General features: G+C 36.7%; 1 protein-coding gene and 1 long non-coding RNA gene across 3 annotated transcripts in view; both read right to left on the bottom strand.

Annotated features, from left to right (window-relative positions):
- Nucleotides 1-12,086, bottom strand: part of MIA2 (MIA SH3 domain ER export factor 2) — a 41,563-nt gene extending 29,477 nt beyond the window's left edge. The window contains exons 1-6 of one of the 2 annotated variants that reach the window (XM_026120340.2): nucleotides 11,811-12,086; nucleotides 10,141-10,274; nucleotides 8,730-8,816; nucleotides 7,204-8,374; nucleotides 2,914-3,141; nucleotides 2,603-2,706 (exon numbers count right to left, since the gene is read on the bottom strand). In XM_026120340.2, coding sequence (XP_025976125.1) covers nucleotides 2,603-2,706; nucleotides 2,914-3,141; nucleotides 7,204-8,374; nucleotides 8,730-8,816; nucleotides 10,141-10,274; nucleotides 11,811-11,925 — 1,839 coding nt within the window. In that variant the 5' untranslated portion in view covers nucleotides 11,926-12,086. The remainder of the gene's footprint in view (nucleotides 1-2,602; nucleotides 2,707-2,913; nucleotides 3,142-7,203; nucleotides 8,375-8,729; nucleotides 8,817-10,140; nucleotides 10,275-11,810) is intronic. The other variant, XM_026120339.2, reaches the window with a different exon arrangement.
- Nucleotides 12,087-14,703: 2,617 nt separating this feature from the next.
- LOC112995399 (uncharacterized) lies at nucleotides 14,704-17,003 on the bottom strand. Its single transcript, XR_003262179.2, has 2 exons — nucleotides 16,902-17,003; nucleotides 14,704-16,171 (listed from the first exon to the last, which is right to left on the bottom strand). It is a non-coding gene; the product is annotated as an uncharacterized LOC112995399 (long non-coding RNA).
- Between the last annotated feature and the right edge of the window lie 384 nt (nucleotides 17,004-17,387).

Raw genomic sequence — 17,387 nt, forward strand, 5'->3', positions numbered from 1 at the left:
TCAGTTATTTGCAGGGAAACTTACCTCCTCTTTTGCTTCTGCTGCTTCCATGAGCAGTCATGTAACAACAGAACTTTACAAAAATACGGGGGTCACAACACCACCGACCGGTTTCCTAGGGAAAGGCCCTGATCTGGCCGGGGAGGCGCTGCCCCCGCCCTGCCCCGCAGGCGCGGCGCTTGCTGCGACACTCGCACGGCAGCAGGCGGCCGGGGAGGGGCAGCAGGTGGCTCATGGACGGGCGGCGGCGCTCCCGGGGCCGGCCGCACTCGCTGCCTTGCGGAACTGCAGTGCACGAGTGAATTGATGGTACACGCTTTAAATGCTAATGCTAAAACCACGCTATGCTTGGTAGTATTTCAACAGAATTTAAGTTGCATTTCCTAAGCTAAATTTCTCGGTTAAGAATTGCACCCACTGTGGCTGCCGCTCAGCCGCCCTCCTCCCCCTGCTGACAAACCTAAAACACATGCAAGAAGCAGTAGCTGCAATGCCACCTAGCAATGAATTCTTTTTCATCTCGTCCTTTATGGCTAATTCTTCTCTTTGTACTTAATTAGGATTTTTCTCAATTACACGTACTTCCTGTAGTACATACACTAACTCATTTTTCACTGCAACATGAGTGACTTGCATGCAGAACTGGTACCATCTAAGAGACAGTGATAAGGAGAAGGTGGAAGTGGCTATTTAATACAAGAGTAAATTCTGCCATAGCAGCAAACGATCAGTGAGCATTGAAATGCAATCTGCTTCACTAGAAAGAAAAACTCTGCAGCTTTCTTATCCTAGGCTGAGACTTGGCCAAAATTAACTGAAGTGCACTGGAAATCAGCAGAAAATTTATGTGGTTCTTAAAGTTCAATCACCAAATATAAACAAAGTTAAACTAAAGTACCAATATTAACAAAGTTTACCACATACAATTCATCAGATGTTACTATTCTGTTTAGAGGAGACAGTGCAAAACTGTCTACCTACCTGTCTTCTCACATTCCTCTGGCAGCACTGTCTGCTAAGATCCCCTTCCACTCTGCCCCCACCAAAACCTAAGGTGCTCAACTTAATCCCACTTCTTCAGTTAATTCTATCTCCCAAATTGCATCCCCCTCAGTTTCAGTCCTACCCATCTGCTCACCTGCAAGGCCTTGACTTGTATTCACAATTTTTCACATTCACAATTCAAATAGGTGAACTACAGGGCATACGCGAACATATTCTCTAGTTATCTTTTCCCCAGCATTATTTCCAGTAGAATTTCCCTGCCTGAGGTTTCCACTGAATGCTTTTCCCACATCTGCCCCACATCAACCCTTTTGCTCCAGGATTCTCAAGCATCTCTACCCTTCTCCCAAATCACCCAAGCCCTACACCTCTTCCAGGCCCCCCTTCTCCTTTCGTAAAGCCAGCTCTTCCAGAAATTCATCCCTTCCACTCCAGGCCCCTCCAAGACTTGTTTCCTGCACTTCACTTCTGTCGCTATTTTTAATTCCATACTCCTGCCCTCTCTAGCATCTGTTTCTTTGCCCCAGCAGGCCCATCTTCTCTCTGCCCTGACCTCAGCTCCTCCTCATTCTCCCAGGCACTCGGCTCTCTCCGCTCGGGCTTACTATCCCCTCCACTGGCCACTTTGCACACCTCCAAGCCCTCTTTTGCAAGGGCCTATGTCCTTTGCCCTCTTCTTGTTCTGCCTCTTAGCAGACAAGCAGAAATTAGGGCTAGTGCAGGAGTGGCAGGGTGAACCCACCTTACCTGAAAGGTGCAAAAAAGAGGGTTGGTTCCAGGTGGGGAAGCAACTGAGGCAGCTCTGGAAAGAGCTTCCTGCTCACCTAGCAGAGGAAATGGACAGACCCCAGCAGAGGGTGGCTAGACTACAGCTTCCTCCTTCAGCCTTGTACCTTCCATTGGCTTAGACAGGTAATAAATTAATTAGGTTAACCTTATTGTGGAGAGTATATTAAGGCAATCAAATGACTTTCTTTCATTTTATATCTTAAGAGAAAAAAATCTTAACCTTACGATTGAAATTATACGTTTTGATATTTAAGATACTCCTCAGCAATCATACATGACTTTTTATATTTTATATATTTGCTAAGAAGAGTATTTTTTGCAGTCATGAACTATTGTAGCTTTGGGAACCAAACCTTTGAAGTTATTTAAAAAAAACAATTGACATATTCTAATCATCTTATGCATCCCAACCCAAGATTTCTAAGTCCAAGGAAATTTAATCATTAATTTCATGGCAACTAGAGGGAGCCACGAGTTTCCTTTTTAAAAAATTATGTTGCTATTTTGACCACTGAAATGTTTTGTGACTGTTCTGTAAACACACACTAAAATTCATTACCTCAGATTCTGCAGTACAAACAACAGAGGCAGATGAACAGCAGCTAACCTGACATTTTCATGCTCCAGCTCCATCACATTTAGCTTCAGACACCCCAGGGAGCAAGGGGACTACAAAGGGTCTTTTTCTTTCTTTCTTTTTCTTTTTTTTCTTCTTCTTTTTTTTTTTAAGAATGTTGTTGCAGAAACTGACCAAAAACTGGCTTAATTTTGCACTAGTGTCAAAAAACATCACTTAAAGAATTCTTACCTTTTTGATAATGCTTGCCACTGCTGAAAGTACAGATTTTATGAATTCCCCAATCTCAACAGCATTCAAGCACAGAGGTATCTGATATATCCAACTGCTGCCCTCTGGTTTGTTTACAAGAAAAGAAAAGTTTTACATTACAGTTGTCTATATAAGTCTTTATAAGTATATAAGTCTTTATAAGTATATAAGTATTATAGTACAGTATATAAGTCGTATCTATATAAGTAATATTGGAATTATATTAATAAATTCTTTTTTTTTTTGAGATTGCAATTTTTTTCCTTCAAATTAAGACATCTTACACTTACCATTACTTGGAATGTAGTCCTGAATTTGTAAAAAGGCATCTGAGAAATGTTTTCTGACATCAAATGGCAAATCAACCACTGAACTGTGGATTTCTTCTTCAGTATTTGCTGATGGAATCACTATTGCTTTGGAATGTTGGTCAGTGTTGTGTTCACTGTCTACAGCTGTATTCATTTCATGTTCCTTCTCTAGCGTTTCTTCTAGTAGTTTTCTTTTACTGCCTATTCCTGCAAATAATTGTGAAATCATGTTTATCTTTAGAGAATTCCATGTTTTTCCGTGTAATTTTTACAAGATATTAACCTCTGTTCAGATTTTGATTTTTTTTTGTTTTTCTTCTATTCAAAGCAAAACACTGGAGTGCTACATTAGAATACAAATGTGCTACAGATTTATGATTTAAGAAATACTGGTTCAAATAATGGTCTTAGAACAGGGTTTCAAGGAAAGAGCATTAGGCAAAATTGTTGTTGTATTCAAGTAATTGAAATAAATGTTCAGGAAAAATATACTTGTTTTGATCTTTAACCCATATATTCCTCTTTCAGGATTATTAGAGCTCTTATGTTCTATCAAAATGTGTGTGTGAAAGGTTTAGGAAAGAGCAAAAAAAAAAATCACACAGCATTAAAGATTAATAACTTTCCCTAAGTTGAAAAAATTCACTACAAAATACAAAAAACCACAGTCACATTTGTGCAGAAGTATGACTGAAGGCATTCAGCAGTGTCAGTTTCACTGACTTGGGCTAAATTTTCCAAAGCAAATAAAATATAACTTTCAAAAAAGAAAAAAAAACAGAAAATAACCAAACTTTGCCTAACCATGTAGAAGAAATGACCATTTACACGTTTATTTTTTTTGTTCTATGCTTCAAAGGCACTACTGGCTAGAGATTCCCATCATGAATAGTCAAATAGTCAGAAGTCAGTAAGAACATCAGGCTCTTAAGGTGTTACCATTATATTAACTCCATCTGTATTAACATCTCCTCAAAGCATCATAAATCAGTCATTAACAACTACCAGTTAGTTGCCTCTTGATTTTAAACCACCAGAAGGAGACAGTGTCACATCTGTCTCTCCTCCCCGCCCCATACAAAGCATTTTTTGTTCTTCCTAAATCGCTGTTAGTTAGTGAAGCATTAGTCCAGTACTTTCTTCTGCAATTAGGATTGCACACTTAATTGTTATAGCAGACAGAAGATCTTGCAACTATAGAAGAACATTCCTTTTCTTCCTACATTTTTCCTGGCGAATGTCCAAACTGTCCCCATTTTGTACATACAAAATCACTTGTTTCTTCTGCATAAAATTGTCTTTACGTGATTAAACAGTGATTTCATGATGAATCTTTTCAAATTGCTGGTGCAGCTGCACCAGTATGTTTCCCTCAGAGGTGCTCTAAGAGTTGCTTAATGTCTTGTTTTAACTTTACATAAAATTGCTGGTATGTAATGAATGGGCTGGGTAAGTCAATATCATACAGTATTTGGCTATTTTTGCTTGTTTCTTAGGACATGAACTCTGGCTCCCAGATTACGATTGTGTCAGTTTCTTTGTTTTTGCTTGATTCTGCAGCAGTACTTTTTTCCAGAATGCCAAGTTGTCCTTCCTCAAATTTATCTTTCATGATTTTTAATTTTTTTGTCATTTTCTGCATCTTCTGCAATTTTAGTAGTATGTTTTTCTTGTTCAGATTCCTTTTCTCTTAACTCAACCTCACTCCTCTGTACATTATTTAATTCTACCTCATTTTCTTGTGTCCTAATGCCAGCATTACTTTCATTTGGGTCTTGGACAAAGTCTGTGTGTTCAGACTTTTTTTTGTAGTCTTCATTGTTAGTTTTACTAAATACATTTCCAAAGAACCATGATGTTCTGGCAAAAATACTACCTGCAACCCTTTCTCTTAGAATATCACTTTTATCATTTATATTTTTGGACTTTATTTCTCTCTGTTTTTCAGCATCTTTCTTGATTCTTTCCCTCTTCTCTCTTGTTTTATCTGCATCTTCCTTTTCAACATACTCTTTATCAGTCAGGTTTCTGTGTGACACAGAGTTGCTGGAATTTAACTCATCAGCTTTTTTAAAAGCATTCTGGCTTTCTAGTTTGGTAGTCCTAGAAAACTCTAACTGTAATTCTGGTTGTTTTCTTTCGAAATTGTCTTCTCTTTCAGAGGACTTCTGGGATAAAAGTTCATGTTTATTAAGACTGTTATCATATGGCTGCTCTGCTGCTTCCACTGTCACTAAATTTTCCATATAGATTTCTTTAGGTTTGGATTCACCTGAAAACTTCAGTATTACCTTGTCTTTTGAAGTAGTGTTTGGTGGGGTCTTCTGATACTCAGATTCATTATCTGTATTTTTGTATCTTGTTGCACTGTCATGAGGGCTTGAACTGATGGGCACAGGTAAGCCTAAATCTGATGATACAGAATAATCTTTTCTTTTACTGTATTGCATATAATTTTTATATTTCCTTCTGAGATCTGATTAAGACTGTCCCTGGACCCATACCCTGAAACCAGGAGTGCATGTTGGGAACATGAATCTTTCAATGTTATTTCTGCTTCATCTTTCTGATGGTGTTGCATGTTCATAGAATTTGTTTCGTTTGTAGCTCCTCTCCTGAAAAGCTATCAACAATAGCATCGAGTGCTGTACTTTTTTTTGTCCTATCTTTTACTTATCTGGCATATTCTGTTGTTTTGTCATTGTCCTGTTTGTTGTTTTGTGCTGCCAGCTGAAGTGCAAGATTATTCTCTTTGCAGGTATCCACATTGCTCTTCTCCGATTCTGTATGATTAATCTTCTGATTCGGTGGGTCTTCGGTTTCTTTTCCCCTTAGTATTTTAACATGGAAACTTAGTTTTTCTTGTATTCTCAGCAAGCAATTTTTATCTTCTGTTCTGAAAATCTGTATTTCTTCCAGATGACCACTTTCTTCTGAGGTTTTGGTATCTGTCAGATGGAGGTCATTAGATGAGTAGCGAAAAGGAATGAAAGGCTGGTCAGTAATGAATTCTTGGGACTCCTCATGTTTCTGATTCTGTTGATCAGTTAAAATATCCAGGCTGAAATCTTTGATGTTGTTTTCATCAAAACCCAGTTGATCATTTTTATCCTCTGGGTCATAATTTTCTCTTTTACATCAGTATCCATTCTAAACTGGCTTTTTGATGCTGAATTTTGTTCTGTATCACAGCATTCAATTGGCTTGCCTTTTTCTGATGTTTCCAGAGTAAGACCAGGCTCACTGTCATGTGGGATCCCCTCGATGTCCAGACAGTTATCTGCAGTTGCTGTCGGCTCCTGAGAACTTTTTTTTTTTTTCTCTCAGATTCTTGCACACATGTATTGAGGTTATTTTGTTCTTTTTTGCACTTTTTCAGCTCTTTCTATTTTGGACTTTTCCTGTAGGTAAATTTCAATTTCCTGATGGCTTAAAGCACGCATTTCTTCATTCATACCTACTCTGTCCTCTTTTTCTTCACTTGGTTTGTCTTTTTTGAGTACATCCTGCTTACTCCTGCTTACTGCTTACTAGAATAAAAATCTTGTAGCTGTGAATCTACTGTATTTTCAAAATTTAATTCTGATGGTAAATGTACAGAATCTTTGGAGACAGGGACATCTTAATAACCTTTTATACTGGAGTTTGCCTGACTTTCACTACTCTTGGAAACATGTTCTTCAGCACTGGAATAACTAAACATGTACGTACTGTCTTTGAGATACTTCAGGTTTTCCTAGGGTTTCAACAGATAAAATATGTGAAGCATCATTATCTTTGACTAATTTGGCAATATGTGCTGCTTTTTTATTACTGCATTCATTACTTTGCACAGCTAGTGGGGAAAAGAGATTGCTGTCTTGGGTTGCACCCACATCTCTGTTTTCTGGCAACTCATCACTACCTCTCTGATTTGCTTGTCCTTTGCTGTATTTTTATTTCCTTGTAATATTTCATCTTCATTTTCAGTCTGAGGGATTTCTTCACTAAAATACACATCCTTTTGCAGACTCAGAGCTTCTTCTTCTTTTGTTGTTGAACTCTGAAACTTTAGTATGTCTGCAAAATGACTGAGAGAGAAGAAATGCCTCTGTTCTTCAGATATGTCAGGCTTTCCTTTTGTATTTTTTGTGTCTATAGGATCAAGGTTCTGAGATGGGATAGAAGAAGAAGAAATTTGATCTGATGCAATTGATTCATGTCCCTGTTGATTATCAGATGTGTGCATACTAAAATTTATAAAGCTATTATAGATATTTTTATACCAACCTGACTGGCCACGTTCGCTTTCTGGCTCTTGACTTCTCTCTTTAGCTTCTGTATTTTTCAACAGTTGGCTTTCTGATACTGAGTCTTGTTCTGAACGGTACGGTTCAATTAGCTTCTCTTTGTCATCTGTTGGTATATCAGAAGATGATGCTGTGGTATTTGAGGTGCTCATGATGTCATTAAGAATAAGTACACTTGCTGGTAGCGTCCAAGGATTTGACACGTTACTGTTTGAATCTACTGCTTCTGGTACATAATTATTTTTGTCTTCTTCATCTGTCACTGCTTTAACTGATTCCTGTGATTCTTTGTCTGTGTGTGATTCTTCCTGTTTTAAAGTCTGTATTTCTTCATTCTTATTTGCTTCATCCTCTATTTCTCTGCATTGCTGGTCTTCCATAACTGCATCTTTCTCAGCTCGCCCAAAATTTAGAACATTACTTAAACCTATATTAAACCAATTTGATTTGGATTCATGGCTTTCACTCTTTTGTTCTTCTTCTGTCAATACTTCTGTAACTACTGTTTCATGTTCATTATCAGAATATTCAGCCACATGAGAAATGTCATGGATTTGTGGATTGTTTTTTTCTGATACCGAACCAACATCCACATCCTCTTTGCGAAAATAGAGAAAGCCTGTCAGTCCACCTTGAAACCAACCAGATGCTGTGGGGTCTTGTTCCTCCTTACCACTTGACTCTTCCAAATCATTTTCAGCAGTTGCTATTTTTCTGCCGATATAAGTATTTTCTTCTAAAGATGCAGTAACGGTCTTTATGGTCTCCTCATCATTTTTACTTCCTGTGGTGAACCATCCTGCAATACCAGAAACCACCCAACTAGATTCAGTTGGAATGGGCTGTAATGGAAGACTGTTTTGAGTCTGTGGCTGTTCAGCATCTTCTTTTCTGTTCTCGTTTTTTCTGAGCAACTTTTTGCTTGCAGACTCCTCCTGACTGTGAGATTCCTTGGAATCATTTTCAGAAACTGATTCAACTCTTTGTTCCTTCTGGATGGAGTCTCTTGTATATTTTAGGAGTTCATTTTCATGCAGCTTTGATTCTGCATCAGGTGATGAATATTCACTTTCTTTGTTGTGATCATGTAATATGCTATCTTCGTTTTCAAAAATGTACTCGTCTCCATCAAGACAGAGGAAATCAGTCTCCTAAAGGAACAATATTAACTTTTAAAATGTTTTCTTTTGTAATTTTATACAGCACCATGCAATACAACAGTGTATCTTTATTCTTGCTCTGTGTAGTTGTACCTGTGTGTAACTTTACACAAAGGAATTTAGGTAATTATGATATTCCTAATGGTTATGTATGGTTTATTAGATAAAAATTAGCTTAGATCAACAGATTTTCAGAGAGGGCAATAAACAAACAAATAGAACAATAACAAAAAAGGCATATTTGAATTGTCTGAAATAAAAATGCATTGATACTTGAATTTCTAACTGGATATTGGATTTTTAGTTGGTTTGAACTATGTAGGAAAATCTGGTGATACTGGTTTACCTTAGTAGGCACTTCAACTTCCTCTGAAATAAAAACTTCCTCAACCTTCACAGCATCTTTTTGGAAATACCCAAAATCCTTTCCTTTCTGTAAAAATATAAAAGGAATGAGAACATTTAAAATTTAGTAATAAGTATGTTAGGTGCCTGCATGTATGCTAGAAAAGTAGGAACAAAGAATAAGTTTACAGGACTGCCCCCAACCCCTTCATTTTGTTTGGTCAAAGTGGTTTATTTTTCCTTCACAAAAGTGTTCTCTTTGCCACTTCAGAAAGCAGTGAGAAGTATATTAATCCCTGCTGCTATTTTCTGTTCTATTTTTATAAAAGTGTGTTTGTGCAGACTCAAACCAGTAGCCTTAACACTGCTTCAACTGAAGACAGTGTTGTGTGCACAGATGGTCTCACTCAGCTCTTACTAAAATCATCTGCAAAGTTCCCATTGACTCAAGTGTGAGAAAAAATCTGCTCTAATAACAAATGAATCACAGTAAGTTACAAGAAGAGTGGGATATGAAATCCAGATGCGAGATAGGCTAAAACTGAATGGCAATGAAGATGGCAACACTACAGAAAATAAATAAATGATAATGCCCAAAAGAATTATGCAAACACAAGTGAGGGTCAGCCTGACCTCGAAACCAACAACTAAGTTGAAGTCAGAGCATTGCACGTAGTCTTAATGGAGGAGTACACCTTGGACAACAAGGAAGAGTGAATTACCTGCCAAAATGTTCTCAGATGAAAAAAAGGAAGACAGCATTTCACTGTTAGGCAATAAACGTGCCAGATAGATAACTTTTGTGTGTGTGTGTGTGTGTGTGTAAATTAACTGATATATTCCAGTTTTGGAGCACTTAAACAGTTTTACTACCATTTCAGTTTGGATCAATGCACCCATTGCTTCTTAGTTATAACTTAACTACATGAGTTACTAAGTTACTACCTGACTGTTCTAACTAGGTTGTCAGTTGTTCCAGCTCACTAAACTTGCCTGATAACTTTGTGGGAATTTTACTTGAGCCCTGAACGGTCAGGGCAGGTCCCCATACTGCATCTCTGATTAAGCAACTGCAACAACTCTTTACCTGCTAACCCGTAAGTAGATACCTGACCCAAAAGACATGAATGTTTTTAAGGGAACCAGATATGATCATATAGCCAAATGATTAGATGAAGGAGACAAAACCTGGATTCTGATCTTGATTTGTCTCTCCATGTTTGATCTTTGGTCATGTTTGATTTTTTCTTTCTATAAAAAGATAATAATAATGACCCATCTCCCAAATATGATGCTGAGCCATGACTAGTTAATATTAGAAAAGAAATGGAAGATCCCTACAAGCAAGCAGACTGCTGTTATGCTATTATCATCTAATTTATGGGGAAAATCTTTCATATTGAAGTACTTACACTTCCTGTCCACAAATTTTCACTTTTCCTTGAAAGTTTGGAGTATACAATTATCTCTTCCCCTGTTTTGAAGTTAAGATACCGGCAATCAGGCCCTAAGTAGTCTGTAGTGGCTTGAACTCTGCTCATTGCCGCTGGAATAATATGTAGAAAGAAAGAAACAAATAACTATAGCAGCCAATTTATCTGAAGTCGGCATATTGAAGAACACTGATATATATAATTACATTGAAATGTTTGTTAATACATCAACATGTGCTTTATGATGATACCACTTCATTTAACAGGCAAGTGGAGAGCTACTAAAAATACAGAATGCAAAAAAGAAGCCTTGTCCTGCTTCCTGTTCTATTTACTACTGACATCAAGAGGAAAAGTTCCTGTCCTATATGTGCATTGTTTTTCAATTGTTATTCAGGCAAGCTTTCAAGGCTGAAATGTCTATGAAGAATTAGCAAGTTCATGTATTAAAGGCAGATCTAAACAGCTAACAAATATTTCCCTGGAATATTTATAATTTTATATTTTGCAAGTTAAATCTAGTAATTATTTCAGGCATCTTGTCCTCTATTTTGAATACATTGATAATGTAAAGGACAGAGGTAAGTTTAAGCATTATAAACCTTAAACTCTCACATTGTCAAAACCAAAGTTTCCAATTCAATTTGAATTACTTTCAATTCTCTTTCTCTACACCCCTGTTCCCCCACAAGAAATATTACTATGTGCTATAGTCAGTTTGGGGCCTATTCCACAAACTTTCTGAAAGACAGACATCTCTGAGCATCTGGAGCCAAGTGAAGTCAATCTTCCTCCACAGGAAGGTAAAGATCCATCAGTAGAGAAAGTCTAAGGTTTCTTTTGGAAAAGCCAGCTTTCTTCTGCAGAGAGAATAAGCTATCCTCTTTGAAAGTGCAACAATTGATAAGGGTGCAAAACCAAAGGAGACAACTTAAAAACTACTCAAACTACATATGATTACGGCAAGTCTCTCAACGGTAACGCAATGGATAAATTACCATTATTTATCACTGCCCGCTTGTGATTCAGTGGCTGGGTTGCCTCCCACAGAGCTAGTTACTCCCCATTAACTCTGTAACTAGTTATTGTTCTTACCTCATACTAAAGCAGAAAATTAAGTAAAGAGGATATATTAACAGTGTCTTTCACAAGAAGGATTAAAAAAAAACCTAACCAAGTAAGTTACTTACAGTAGAAAAAGTAGACTATTTTGCGGAATGTGGCTGTGAATGTAATATAAAGACAAGATACATGTCTTCTTTCTCAGTTGATAGGCTATCATTTTTGTTTTCTAAAGGATTTTCATATCTGTAACAAATGAGCTAAAAAATATTTTAAAGCTTCTTTGTACCGACCATTTTGAGGAAACCCTAGGAAAACTACTTATTCAAGAGTATTTTTACTGAACTTTGATCTTTTATATACTTACACAACACAATCCAGCAAGCAAGATTTTCAGAAATAGTCCTCTTTTTACTAGAGAATTTTAAGTCTATCATTCAAAAACTTAGCATAATGACAACAAAATATATTTTCTCTGAGTACTTATTTTCTTTCAATGTTTCGTCACTAATTTCAACATTACAGTTTGTAATGGCTATTTGTACACCGCGGTCTCCTTTAGAAAAAAACAACTTTTTTTTACTTACTCTCACATTCCCGATCACCACACTTCTTCCATTCTGAAAGTACCTTTGTGCACTGCAGATTTGTTAAAAATGAAATTACTAACAGCAGAATTCTCCAATCCAAGATCCTTGACATGTTAGAGCAAATCTAGAATGTACTAAAACTGTGAAAGCTGAAATGACATTCAGTTAGCAAGAACATTCTACATTATTTTCTTAGTCTAACAAAACTTTGTAAGTAAATTTATAATCCCATTGTCCTTCTCTCATCTGCTTAAACAGAAGTACACTATGCTAACTCTGCTAACAATCTGCAAAGTCAGGTGTCCTCATTATAAACATATGTTTAATAATTAACTAAGTTCTGAAAGCTAGACTAATGTTTTGAATACAAAGAAACCAGTTATGGTCACATCAAAAGTTAGGCTCTATCAGACAAGTTCTTTTGTATTGAGTTTGTGGAAGACTTTGTTAGGAGATATTCAACGTCAGGAGTTATATTAGTATTTTTTTCTGGATTATTAATGAATTTTTAATGTGAATCTTTATCAGATTTTAAGATGGACTGTCAATTCTACGCATACATTGATTTGCATGATTACTAATATAACTACTGATATTTTTCTAGCTTTTTTGTTTAACAGACTGTATTTTGTGTGTACTGATATATTTTAGGCTATGGGTGATCATCGGGATCTCAAAATAGAAATGTTTCCACATAATTCTTCTGGAGTTTTCTCACCCACTAGATACTAAGAACAATCCTTTCCCATGGGGAATACTTTCTCCACTCCAGTTGCTTTTAAAAGTTCTGGATGCTTTTCAGGCTCTTAAGACAACTAGAAATCCACACACCTTTTCTACATCATGTATCACAGAGCAGTATACTGATACTAGGCAGATGATGTGTTCTGTTTTTTAAGGAATACCCTCTATTTCTTAGCAACTTATTATCCCATATGGAGTTACAAAAATGTTTTATCAAAGAGAGATTATGTTTTATAGTAGTAATTATACAATGAGTTGTACACTGGTTGCATATAGGTATGAACTTGTACTATAAATGAAGTCCTACAGAGTGGTTTGCTTTAGAAGTAAGCCTTGCTTCAGATGTTTCACATCGTTGTCCTGTACTTCTTGACCACCTATACACACTACATTTATTTAACTGCAGAAGGGGCTTCACCTTTCCTTTTCGGCTCTCCTGCATCGGGTAGCCTCTGTTCTCTCCCTTCCTGATAGTGTCCCAAGAACGTGCATTCCTTCCCAACCAGGTAATAGCCACAGTCATATGCTTCCTGGTAGCCCTGCCCTTCCTTCAGTCCTGAGCGTGACTCACATATAATTGGCTCTACCTTCCCTTTTCATGACCTACACTGTATCTCACTCACGGGATAGTGCTAGCCCCTGCCTCCCACTCCAAAATGCAAGCATGTCGGACACTAGTGTTTAGCCTGATCTAAGAGCCAGCAAACAAGTGCAACTACTGGAGAATAGGAGAGGGCACAGTGAATTGCACCCAGGGACATGTTAACTAGCAATGTCCTGCAAACAAATAAATTGCAGTAGGTGACATGCCCTCCAGGTGCAGGCTAACACTTTGGCCCCCTCCTTTGCCACATGACCTGATAGCCAGACAGGCCTCTCCTATGACCCAATATAGCAGCTGCCTCCTCTCTTAGGTAATCAGGCATAAGGCTGTGTCATGCACCAGGGAAAACACAGTAGAGATCTACTCTCCCCCTGCTCTCCCTTGTCTAGCTTTGATTTGCCCCCTCCACCGCATGCATATTCTCCTCTTCCATTCTCTGGATCTTTTGCTGCTTAGCGTGTCATTGATTGTGTCCCTTTCCCTGGCTCCTTTAGGTTTATCTGTAGGAAGTAAAGCACAAGGGGAATGACAGGCAGCTAAAACATGACAAATTCAAGGAAACCTGTTGAGAAGAAAACTAAAACGGGCATTTTTCTTCTCATTCCTGCATCTCTGCAGATTAGAACAAACTGTTAAGATGGAATATATAAAAAATTTGCATTGGGGAGACTCTATATATGCTAAGCATTGTACAAAATCATTATCCTGCCAAGATTAAAATCTGGTCAGTCTTTCATAATGTTGCATACCAACCATGAGACAGAAACCAATCATTGTCTTGGAAAGACTAATGGTCTATTTTTGACCTTGGTAACATGGAGCTAATTCACCTAAAAAATGGAAAAGTCAGGTATTTGGCACCTAAAATTAAGTAGTTCTGCAAGTTTGCATAGGGGGACAGACTAAGAGACACAGACCTGAAGATCTGCACCGTATTACAACATTTGTCAAATGATCTCTGAAAGTGGCTCCAACTTCCATTTCATGTGGAGAGGTGCCTTTATATTCAAAGCAAACCCAAATTAATTCAAGTCCTTTAATGAAGATGCTAAAAATGTTGCAACTCATCATAGCAACTCCATTTAACCTATGTCTGCAATTTTCAAGTTACTCTGGGCACTGTTCATTGTGTAGTTTATAGTCTCAACAGTCATTCATCTAGGTGTGAAGCTGTTAAAAGGCTGATTAACAGTGCCCTGATCTCTGTTCTGTGTTATTTGTTCCGCTGGCTAACTTCAACAATAAATCACATTTAGATCAAGTATTCTTTTCTTCTGCGAGTCCCACACTTGCAGACATTGTACAAGCATAACTTCCAGTCACCTTTGAACTGAACTCAAAGATAAAGATTAATGGAGTTCATCATAGCTGGCTTCTAAAGGACAAAGTTGAAAACTTTATAGCAGATAGAGACTTTGCTTTATTTCTATTTGGCAAATAAAATTAGACACACTTCTGCAGAACTTAAGTAACAAATGTGAATACTATTATACATGCAAAGACAGGCAATGCTAATGAAAAAGCAAGCTGTTGTCATTAGGATGAAACTATTAGCTTTTTATTGGGAATGACATTTTAGTAGCTTTAACTACTGAGCTAGAAATACAGAGAACCCTTATGACTATAAATTCACAGTAAAGTGAATAGTGTGATTTAAATAAATTGGGTAGTATGCTGGGCACATTGGATGAGTCTTTTAAGACATGGTCCTGTATTAACACAAGACATTGCATTTCCTAGAATATTCAGTATCTACATTAACAATAAAGACCCAAAGCAAATCATAAGTTTGTACAAATTCTTCTAAGTACATAAAAGTCAACACCTATTTTATAATAACAATGGTTACTATGTACAGTTTTGGTTATATTTTTATGATAGCACCAAAAGACTCAATTCAGAATTTAAGGTTTAACTGTGCAGAATATTGCACTAATATGTGGGAAAATATGGTCCATAGCAAAAGCACTTATAATATAGTTCTTTTGACTTAAGATGTTTAGGTGAAAATGCAGATCAACTTTTACCTTGAATCAATTATCACAAAAAGATTTTGTTAACAAGTATCTTTTTAAAATGAATAAATCAGAAGAGAAGAAACATTAATTCACTGTTATTCCAGTTAAATAAACCTAAACAGGTAACAGTCATTCATCATCCAGATTTAAACTAACTCTTTCAGCCAGGGTAACAAATTGTAAAAAAAAAAGCAGTTATTGCTTTCCCATTACAAAAGGAGTTAAAAACATGACAATTAACAGTGCATTTCTAGAAAACTCTTGATAATATACTTCCTAGCTCTGAATGCCTCACATTTTACGATATAATAGAACACTGTCACCTATTAACAATCGCCTGAACAAAGTTTGTGGTAGAACAGTTGGTTTTTTTTTAATAAAGTAGGAGAGAAAAATCTGAAAAAGCCAAATGATATCCTCTGAAAAACAGATCTCTAATATTTAATTACTCAAATTGCCACTGCCACAGCATTTGCTCAAATCATAAATACATGTAGTCACATAAACACTTCTGTCAGTAAGCAAGCTGATTTTTCAGATCTGCAACTTACAGAAATGAATAGGTTTGCCCTGTTGCACACAATTGCTTTAAAATCAGCAGCTGAACCTGAATCTCAAAGTTATAACTAGGGCCTAACCACAAGGCTGTACCTTCTCCTCTGAAGAAAATATGCTTTAGAAATCCATTTGCAAATTTATCATTTTTAGAAGTTAATTTTGCTGGAACTTTTTAGTTCACTAATGCCTATGGTTCCTTTCAAAAATTACTGTCATATTTCCTCTGAATACTCACAATGAAGCTGGTTTAAGCACAAGGATGTCAGTTGAAGTAAGGAAGCAGGAATTTGGAGAGGTGCACCTTTTATACAAAGTCATGTTTCAGCTTCTAATTTATGAACAGTCTGCAAAATCTACTTTGACAAGGACTCTGAGTGGAACATCAGGGAAAAAACACATTCTTGGAGTCTTCCAGTTTCCTCTCTGTATCAGGACTGAAGAAAATGAAGACAAGTAAATGGTATGGAGTCAATGCACGGTTTAAAAGCACTGTAAGAAAGTCTTCTAAATTTGTATTTAAACCTAGAAGGGACCATCTGATGTAAGCACTCCACAAGGCAAGCCTAGGCCATACATGGCATGTTGCCTACTCAGTGAAAGCATCTTAATTTCATTATTAGTTTTCCCCCCTTTTTGATCATCTATTTTTCCCACATTACTTTAATGAGAAGAGAACAAGGTCTTTTTCCTTTTATTGCTAATCATCACTGTGGGGAACAGAAATAAGTAAACAAATGTTTTATACATTTCACTGCCTCTATGCTACCTACCCTTAATTCTCAGAAATCCCAAACTGTTGTATCAAATCCAGTCTCTAAATTGTCAACTATTTGAAATAGGTGACTAGGGACAGAGGAAGGAAATTGTATCTACTGCCTCAGCCCTATACATGGCTCTGAAATTGTTTCAGGGTGACAGAATGGGACTTTGAAAGTAAACATAACTAAATTACTAAAAAGATTACTGCTTTATAAAGACCTGTATACTACGTTGCCATTTTGCAATATCTAGCTTTTAGAAGACTCTATTCTTATGAAGTTATTACAGATGTTTAAGTTACACTGAGTTTCTCAGATTTAGCAAAGCTGACTATAAACAGCACAGTAAAGCTCCTGTTATTCTAAGCTTCTTATAACTTAGACATTAAGCTATTAGATACATCACCTGCTTTGTAACTCTGCAACAAACACTCCTGTATTTTCACCTTGCCAAAAATATATCGCTGCCTGTAACATAACCTGAAACAAGAAATTAAGCATAATCAATCCACCCTTAGTCCAGTTACCAGGACCCACCACATTGTTATTACAAACCCTGTCAGTGTATTCCTCTGAAACAATGTACTGTGGCTTCTGACTAGCAATGCACTTCTCCAGCTTTCTATAATGGCTATAATATTATCTATTAAAACCTATCTAATATCACAAAAGTAGTATTACTCAATATTGAATTACTCAAACTCAACATTTTTTAAAATACCCAATATGTTAAAATATTATCAAATAAAAGGATTAAAATGGCTTCTAAAAGCAATTGAAATATGAAGTTAATATGAAGAGCAGCATTTACTCAACTATCCTGTATAAATATTTGTTGCTTGTGGCAAATTGTGAAGTTTAGTATCTTGAATAAGACTTTTTTTTTGTTTTT

Source organism: Dromaius novaehollandiae, chromosome 5 (genome assembly GCF_036370855.1).
Source record: "Dromaius novaehollandiae isolate bDroNov1 chromosome 5, bDroNov1.hap1, whole genome shotgun sequence".
Lineage (NCBI taxonomy): Eukaryota > Metazoa > Chordata > Aves > Casuariiformes > Dromaiidae > Dromaius > Dromaius novaehollandiae.